We start from the raw sequence: 9,156 nt of genomic DNA, 5'->3' as shown, positions 1-9,156 counted from the left end.
CCAGGTGTACTTTCTATGTTAGATGGTGATAGTGGATGATCTGCCTCCCCTGGATGATGTCACAGCTAACAGAACGCCAGACCAGGTGTACCTTCTATGGAGAGAAAAATGACAGTGAACAAAAAGTTAAAAGCTGAAATAACAACAAACAATGCAGATTGGAGAGCAGTAGGAGAACTCAGCAGAGTGAGAGAAATAGACCCTGATGTCCTCCAGCAGCCTAAGCCTATAGCAGCATAACTACAGAGGTAGTTCAAAGTAATTTAGATTAGATAAGATAAGCTTTATTGATCTCACAATGGAGAAATTCACTTGTCCCATCGGCTCAATAGTCAAAAGTCAGAAGAAGGTGCCAAAGTAGGTAAGTAGAATCAGTTAGATACAGTTATACAGCTATATACAATTCTATACACTTCTATGTATAAATAGATTATTGCACATATGTTATTATACACTTTATACAGGATTATTACACAGGTTATAGCACCTTGTATAAATAGGTTATTGCATGAAGTATATACAGTGCATGGAAAAAAAAATAAAGAAGCGATTTAAGGTGACTTATTTACAGTAAGGATTTAAGGTACATGTACATTCAAGTGGTGGCAGGTAAAAATTTAAAATAAAAAAATCTTTAACTAGAAGCTTTGTCAAAAAGGAAAGGTTTAAGATTAGTCTTAAAAGTAGACGGGGTGTTTGCCTCACAGACCAAAATTGGGAGTTGGTTCCACAGGAGAGGAGCCTGATAGCTAAAGGATCTGCCTCCCATTCTACTTTTAGAGACTCTAGGAACCACCAGCAGACCTGCAGTCTGAGAGCGAAGTGCTCTGTTAGGAACATACGGGGTAATCAGAGCTCTGATATATGATGGAGCTTGATTATTAAGGGCTTTATACGTTAGAAGAAGAATTTTAAATTCTATTCTTGATTTAACAGGAAGCCAATGAAGGGAAGCTAAAATTGGAGAAATATGATCCCTCTTGTTGATTTTCATCAGAACTCTTGCTGCAGGATTTTGGATCAGCTGATTCATGTTGCTGGCCTGTTCCTGCCACATGTTTTCTTTCATTGAATATGCTATCTGTAATGATTCAGAATAAGGACCCAGTATTCAGCCAGACACTTAGGTAGAGATTAACAGGATTTATTTGAAGTGATGAGGGGGTGCATCCGGCAGGCACAAAACAATCCAGGCTGAGTACAGAGCAGAACATCCAAGCAAAAAAACTAACAGGAACTGGGCAGACTCAAAAAAGCAAACAGGTCAGATACAAAGAATGCAAAAATGCTGGAGAGCTCTTATCACAGGGAGATGAGACATGAAAACATGGGGAAATGAGACGAGATGTGACGTTCTGGCCAGGAGCAGAGAACTGAAGCAGGTATAAATAGGCAGGAGAACAAAGAAGAGAGGGAGAGCTAATTAAGTAGAACAGGTGGAAGTAATTAGAGGCAGGTAAGTGACTGACAGAACTGAACTGAAAGCTTGCAGAACCCTGACAGAATAATATAAAGCAAAGACCAAAATCAAACCCAAACTATTCCATAATCCAAAACTAAGACAGAACCTAAAATCATGACACTATCATCTTTCCACAGCATTCAAAATTTATTAGACACTACATTTTAGTTTTTCATTATCTGTAAGCCATAGTCATCCAAATTACAAAAACAACAACAACAACTTCTTGGACTATTTCTCTCTGCGTAGTTCAAATGTTCTTCCACTTAGCCAAGATCAGGCAGTACTGTGAAAACAGAGCTAACGTTGAGGGCGAAGAGAGAAACTAACATCTCAGCAAGTTTCAATAAGTCACGTGTTATCCGTTGTAGTTGGCAGCTAAATGCGTCTAGATTACACCAACACCTGGGCTGACACCAAGGCTACCAGAACGACCTAAAAAGCCGTTTAGAGGTCTGTAACGGCTCAGGGTGAGTCTTTGGCTCCGCTTACAGAGGAGCAGTTCAAAGTCTGTATCTTATCAGGGCTGGAAGGTCATAGGCTGAATCTTATCGCGCAAAGGACCATGATCATAATTTCTTCAAACTTCAAACATTAAATGTTATTTATAAAATGTTTGAACTGCTTAAAAATACAGTTTGTTAGAAAAAAAAAAGGGGGGAGCGTGAACTTCCTCAAATTTTGACATCAGAAACTCAAAGGTATTCTGACTTCAAGCGAGAAGAAAACAAGAATTCTCACTGGATAGTGTTGAAGGTTTCTTAGTCACGGTGCCGGAAACCGTGGTGAAAATGCAGTTTCATGAGCAGATGAGTTCTTTCTTACTTCCTTTTTGCCCCCCCATGTTTGGCTAAGCGTAACACGAGGGACAATGGGCCACCAGCTCAGACAAAGGGAGGTGTTCCTGGGGCCTCCAGAGTATTTAGGAGGAGGAGGAGGAGTAAATAAAGGTGCGGCAGCAGTTCTGAAGTTAAGACCAGCGGAGCAGTCATGGTTACCTGATCAGCAGGGTTTATAGCCGCAGGGTGAATACCATGACAGCTCTTTAATTTTGGTGTCTTGTAATGGTCATGGAGACTCACACCTGACTGCAACAGAATGCTGAAGCGGTGCCATTAATTTTTCAACGGAGCAGCATTTCCTGCAACAAATGGACACAACTAGGGGACAATCTTAGACATTGGGCAGTCTGGGCAGCAGTCGGAGCTCCACTCTGCCACGGTTGGACAAAGGTATGTCGTTTTTGAAAATAGTTTCTCTAAACCTCTCCGCTTCTCTGCCTGCTCCGACTCTATTTCCTCTGCTACCTGTTTGCTTGCAATGTTTTGCTCTTAACCTTTTATCTCCGAGCCAAAACTACAGAAAGCTGGACTGAACTACTTTAGATCTGTGTCTCTCAAGGATCAATTTATTCTACATTTTTATTTACTTTTTCTAATGTTATTGAATTTGCGTCCGACAAAAGGACCAGTCGCCGTCAGCACAAGATGCCTCTTTACACCACAGAGGAGCTAGACAGACTTCTCGGTGAAAAGGTGGTTATTTAAAGAATTACTCATCGACCCGAAGAGGATGTAGCGTAGAACCAGCCCATGTCAAAACGCCTCGCTTCACCACAAAGAAAATTAAAATTACTGAGTTGAAAGTAATGTGTCGATAAACGCGACTCTTAAGAGTGTGATTCTTAACAGTGACAATCAGCTCAGTGACTCAGCCAAGAGACAGAACAGTGATGGAAATGCGAATAAACCTATCTGCAGATCCCCCCCCCCCTCCCGCTCTGGGCGCAAAGTCAAAGGATTAAGGAAGATGGCGCACAGGTAGAACTTCGCACCTAGGTAGGGAGAACCGACCGACATTACAGAGATTTTACCTCAGGGAAAAGGAGACGACATCAGCGAGTTGTTTTCACAACAAATTATGGGAGAGAAGCAGCTGGAAATATTTATATCCCACTAAAGAATAAATTTGCTCCACTTCAACATGACACCCAGGAAAATAGTCCGTCTCCTAACAACAATCAAAGGTATGTCAACAATCTTCGTTCTAAACGGTCTTCTCCTAAGCTGGCAGAGAACGCGGCCACAAACTTCACTATTAGGCAATGCAGCTGAAAATGCGGTTAAAAGCTTCTGCAACAAGAAAAGCACAGAAGTGTTTCTCTATGACCTTAACCCGGTATCTTATAGCTCACTGAACCTTATAGAGATCATAAAAGCACCTGATTGTGGAAAAACACATAATTCACACTGAAGCCTTGAGTGATGTTATCAGAAAGAAAAATCCGAAGTACTGAAGGATGATTCATTCGTCTGCTAAATAAAGTTCAAGTTCTTAATATCAAGGTGTTTCTCAGTGGACCTTTTGTGACTTCTGATGCTTTAATAACTGCCTGAAAAAAAAGGAAAGTGCTACAAAATCTTTACTGACAATTTGAATATTTTCTGGGGAAAAAAAAGATGGTTTCTCTCTAAATAGGTCGGATGCAAAACTCCTAATTTTCCAACATGTTATATTCTGTCAACCATCCACCATTAGCTCAGCCTTCAAAGTACAACAAGTACATTAACAGATAATAAGCCCAGTAGAGTCAAGATAAAGACCCAGAAAGTGACTTTATCACTAATACAGGAGGACTCTCCCAGAGCTCAGCGGGACAAAAAGTGGACTCTGATGGACCACAGCTGTAAAATATCTGTGATATGTGGCAGAAAGAACAAACTGTATTAAACATAAATTGTCAGATGCAACCAGACACAGAGACAATATGAACAACTAAATCATATAAGCTGGCTTTACTAAACATTAGATCTCTGGCAGGAAATAATCAGGTAACCCAATATAAACTATGCTGTTTACAGGCCTCCTAAGTCCAAATAAAACTTTTTCAATTATTTCAATGACCTGATCTGTGACATGTGTTGATTACGACTGTTTAATTATTGTGGGCACAATTATCAAACCACTGTTGAAAAAGAATAATTTAGACAAACTTCTACTCTAGAACTACAGGCCCATCTCAAACCTCCCCTTTATCAGTCAGATTATAGAAAAAGATGAGTTTCAACAATTAAACACCTTCTTAACAACGACCAGCCGCTTTGACGTATTCCAGTCTGGCTTCCTCACCACAGTACAGAGACCGCCCTTATTATTAAGGTTTTTAATGACATCCATAGAAATACAGACTGTGGAAGAACCACAGTGCTGGTACTATTGGACCTCAGTGCAGCATTAGATACTGTCGATCACTCCATTCTGTTAGAACGCCTGGAGAACTGGGTCGGCCTCTGTGGTACAGCTCTCAACTGGTTTGAATCCTACTTAAAGGACAGGGACTTTTTTGTATCAGTAGGTAACTTTACATCAGAGATGACAAAAATTACATGTGGGGTTCCCCAAGGGTCCATCCTGGGTCCCCTCCTATTCAATATCTACATGCTCCCCCTAGCCCAGATAATAAAAAACAACAACATCAGCTACCATAACTATGCAGATGACACACAGCTCTACATCACCATGTCACCAGGTGACTATGAACCAGTTCAAGCACTGAATAAATGCCTAGAAGAAATCAATGCTTGGATGTGCCAAAATTTTCTTCAATTGAATAAAAATAAAACTGAAGTAATAATTTTTGGACCAATAGAGGAGAGATCAAAAGTTAGCACACAGCTTCAGTCGCTTCAGCTAGGAACCACTGATCAGGCCTGAAACCTGGCAGTAGTGATGGACTCAGACTTGAACCTCCAAAAGCATCTAAAGACAATTACAAGGTCAGCTTTCTATCACCTGGAGAACATTTCCAGGATTAAAGGACTGATGTCTCAGCAGGATCTGGAAAAACTAATCCATGCGTTTATATTTAGTAGAATTGATTACTGCAACGGTGTTTTCACAGGTCTGCCTAAAAAGTGGATCAGAACGCTGCAGCTGATCCAGAACGCTGCTGCCTGCGTCCTCACTAAGACTAAGAAAGTAGAGAACATCACCCCAGTTCTAAAGTCCTTCCACTGGCTCCCTGGATGTCAGAGAATAAACTTTAAAATCCTCCTGTAAGTAAATAAATCCTTAAATGGCTTAGCACCTAAATGCATCACAGACTTGTTATCAGGGCATCAACCCTCCAGACCACTCAGGTCTTCTGGCTCCAGCCTGCTCTGCAGAACCAGAACCAGAACCAGAACCAGAACCAGAACCAGAACCAGAACCAGAACCAGACATGGAGAATCAGCATTTAGTTCCTATGCTCCACTGATCTGGAACAAACTTCCAGAAAACTGTAAAAGTGCAGAAAGCCTGAGTTCCTTCAAACTGTTTACGGCTGCCTTTGACTGATAACGGAAACATCCTTAGATTAACTTGTAGTTAAACTTGCCTCGACTCGCTTCAATTATTCTACTGCAATGTGCTTTCCTCAGCATATTTTCTTCTCTTTTGTTGTGTTTGTGTTCAGCACTTTGAATTGTTTTGTTACTGAAATGAGCAATAAAAAATTTCCTTTCCTATTCTCTCTGCATGACCATTGAAAGAAACAAGCGGAGAATAAGGAAGCCGTGACAAAGGTTTTCTGAACAAGAGGAAGGAAATTGTTATGCTGCATCACTATGTTAATTCTAACAGATGTTTTAAACAGCATTTTACAAACTGAAAACTGAGGGATGCTAGAATAAAGTTAAAACATTTCTTTAAAGGTTATATTTCTTTTATCTTTTTTTCAGACAGACAATGGAGAACGGTGCAGAAAACAAGAGATGTTTTGGGTTTTCACGGCGCCACACCTTCTTCATCCTTCTGGTTCTCGGAGTCGTGCTCTTTTTCTACTACTCTAACGTAAAGGACATGGCGCCCGAGTGGAACCCTCAACAGTGGATGCAAAGTCATTCTACAAAACTATTCATGCCGTTCAGAAAACAAAGCACCGTCTCCAACAACACCAGTAGATCCACAGCTGAGCCGACAGCTGCTGCTTCTACTGGGTTGACACGTGAAACGACCACAGCTCAACTTCCTCAAAATACAAGCATCTCACCAAAAGACAAACCAACCACCCAACGGCAGCGGAGCGTTTCTTCACCGGTGCCTGAGAAGATGCTAACAACCCAAGCTAGCAGACGGACAGCGGTTCCCTACGTATCTCCTGGACCGTACCTGGTGGAGTACCCCTATGAGTACCACTTCACCATGAACGAGCCACTGACATGTGAGCAGGAGAAGCCGTTCGTGGTTCTCATCGTCCAGGTGGCGCCACGCAACCGAGCTCACCGTGACGTCATCCGCAGCACCTGGGGCAGCGAGAAGCTGGTTGAGGGTCAGGAGGTGAGGCTCTTCTTCTTACTGGGGATGCAGACTGGAGACGATGCACAGCAGGTCCACCAGCAGCTGCTGCAGGAGAGCAAAGAACATCACGACCTCATCCAGAGCGACTTTGTGGACTGCTACAAGAACCTGACCATAAAGACCATGGTGATGCTGGAGTGGCTGAACTCTTTCTGCTCCAGCGCCCCTTTTGCCATGAAAATTGATTCAGACATGTTCCTGAACGTTCCCAATCTTGTCGCCTTGCTCCTAAAAGCCCCGAGGACAAACTACATGACCGGCCTAGTGGCGCATGGAGGACAAGTCTTGAGGAATCCCAATTCCAAATGGTACGTGCCTGAGGATCTTCTCAGTGATGCTTATTACCCTCCCTACGCTTTGGGTCTGGGCTACATCTTGTCTTTGGACCTCACCAAAAAGCTCATTGAGGCGTCCAGACATGTTAAAGCTCTTTATATTGAAGACGCATATTTGGGCTTGTGTATGAAGCACCTGGGTATCCTCCCAACAGATCCTCCAAACTGGTTCTTGTTCCATGTATTTCCTCAGAGTTACAGCCGCTGTGATTACTCCAGGTTAATCGCCACCACAACTCGGGAAAATATGGATATTGTCCAGATTTGGAGAGACTTTAAGAAACCGGGTCGGTACTGTTGATCCGAGAAAAAGGTATAAATTATATTGTTTGAAAATAAAGCCAGAATTTGCTCAGCACTTCATGTTTACATATTTACATATTAGCTTGACTAGGAAAATGAGCCATGGTTACCATAAAATATTGATGATACATTTATTATTTGTGTTAAAGACAGGATTCAGGACTCGATTGTCTCGCCTTAGATGAAGTCTATGGCATGAGTTGGTACTACCTAACCTTTTACATCTTTAGTCGAAGTAATCTGACCTTCATTAGTGCTCGCTCCTGAACACTTATTAAGTCATCAACATGTTCCAAATGTTAAAACATGATCCGGGACACCAGTGAGCTGGATGTTGGTGCATCTAAGGGAGAGTAAAAACATATCTGGTAAAAATGCTTCTAAAGTACTGAGCAATGGTTCCAAAAAAGCAAAAAAAGTAAAAAACAAAACAAAAAAACAACTGGACTTTTTTTCCCGGAAGTTTGAAGACGAAAGCTTTCTCTATTCAAATGTCTGGAGTAGTGTGGCATTCCAAGCTTTATATTATTGCCCCAAAAGGCCTTGTTATGGCTTAGATAACATGTAAATTAAACTGAAACTTCCTGGATGACTGAGAATCTTCACCAGCATACTGAAAAACTCAAGGGCACTGTACAATAAAAGCCACATTATAAAACAGTAATTAAAATGCAATAAAAATACATAATAAGATTCCTTAAACAAACAAGTTTTGAGTACTGATTTAAACGGAGGGAGAGAGTCAATATTTGGGATGTCTGGCAGGAGGCGTTCCTTGTCTGGGGAGCAGGACGGCTGAATGTTGTCCTCCTCATGATGCTGAGAGGAAAGGGGAAGTGGATGCAAAAGGAAGGTTCGACCCATTAAGCCCGTTGGGGCCGAGTTCGTTCAGGCCAAACAGAGCCACACCTATTTTATAACGTTTTAAAAGTAAGTCAGAAACGGTTACGTTTTTTCTTTTCATAAATGCCTCCAAGTAGGAAGCTTTGATGTTTATAAAACAAATACTTTCAGTTTTACAGCATTTTAAACACACAAAAGGTCATTTAACAGTCTATGAAAGATTGCTGACTCTGCCCTGACATGCTTAACTCTATCAAGGTCAGTATCATTAAAAACAAGAGAATCCTACCTTTAAACAAAATATGAGTTATGATTTATGACTTTTCTCTTCCGTTTATAGATTTATGCCGTGCACAATGGTGCATGTTGAGGAAACAAAAAGTAAATTTTATTACCAAAGCCTGTTTCATGTGCAATGGAAATCAGCTCTTTTATTGTACCAGCTTCCCTTTTTATAAAATGAAAAACACACTTATATAGGAAATTTTTGACCAATCTGTATAATATGATTGATTTTGACTTTGTAAAGTGCCTTGAGATGACATGTTTCATGAATTGGCGCTATATAAATAAAATTGAATTGAATTGAATTGAATTAAATTTGGCACAGTTCTGGCATATTTGGATAAATCCAGACCAAAATCAGAGGTCCGTCTGCAGCGGCGCCACTGGCCAGTGTAATTTGTAGCATTAGTTTATCATTTCATCCCATCATGCACAGCCAGCAAGGCAGTCGCTCTTCCTGACCTTCTATCACGCTTTTATATGTACCTGCCAGTATATATTTTCCTCTAGTAATTGTTTTGTTTTTCAATAAATTAATAAATATACACCTTATTTCTAATATAATTACACAATACAAATTAATTTTGT

At 40.9% G+C, this 9,156-nt stretch overlaps 1 protein-coding gene across 4 annotated transcripts; it reads left to right on the top strand.

Moving 5' to 3' along the window:
• Nucleotides 1-1,990: 1,990 nt before the first annotated feature.
• LOC105938825 (beta-1,3-galactosyltransferase 1) lies at nucleotides 1,991-9,156 on the top strand. Of its 4 annotated transcripts, none has more exons than XR_004930848.1 (2): nucleotides 1,991-2,694; nucleotides 5,364-5,405. XR_004930848.1 is itself a non-coding variant. In XM_012880732.3 (2 exons), exon 2 carries the CDS (start codon nucleotides 6,191-6,193, stop codon nucleotides 7,436-7,438), a length of 1,248 nt encoding a protein of 415 aa, XP_012736186.2. In that variant the 5' UTR covers nucleotides 2,078-2,694; nucleotides 6,184-6,190; the 3' UTR covers nucleotides 7,439-9,156. The 4 variants fall into 4 exon arrangements, 3 of the variants coding, with proteins under 3 accessions (XP_012736186.2, XP_035991763.1, XP_035991764.1); XM_012880732.3 differs by lacking the exon at nucleotides 5,364-5,405 and adding an exon at nucleotides 6,184-9,156 and having other exon boundaries at nucleotides 2,078-2,694; XM_036135870.1 differs by lacking the exons at nucleotides 1,991-2,694; nucleotides 5,364-5,405 and adding exons at nucleotides 3,344-3,488; nucleotides 6,184-9,156.

This window comes from Fundulus heteroclitus, chromosome 4 (genome assembly GCF_011125445.2).
Source record: "Fundulus heteroclitus isolate FHET01 chromosome 4, MU-UCD_Fhet_4.1, whole genome shotgun sequence".
In the NCBI taxonomy this organism is placed as follows: domain Eukaryota; kingdom Metazoa; phylum Chordata; class Actinopteri; order Cyprinodontiformes; family Fundulidae; genus Fundulus; species Fundulus heteroclitus.
This window is presented reverse-complemented; position numbering and strand designations above follow the sequence as displayed.

Bases quoted from the DNA above. Each gene is read 5' to 3' on its own strand.
- LOC105938825 (XM_012880732.3), top strand. From the start codon at position 6,191: ATGGAGAACGGTGCAGAAAACAAGAGATGTTTTGGGTTTTCACGGCGC.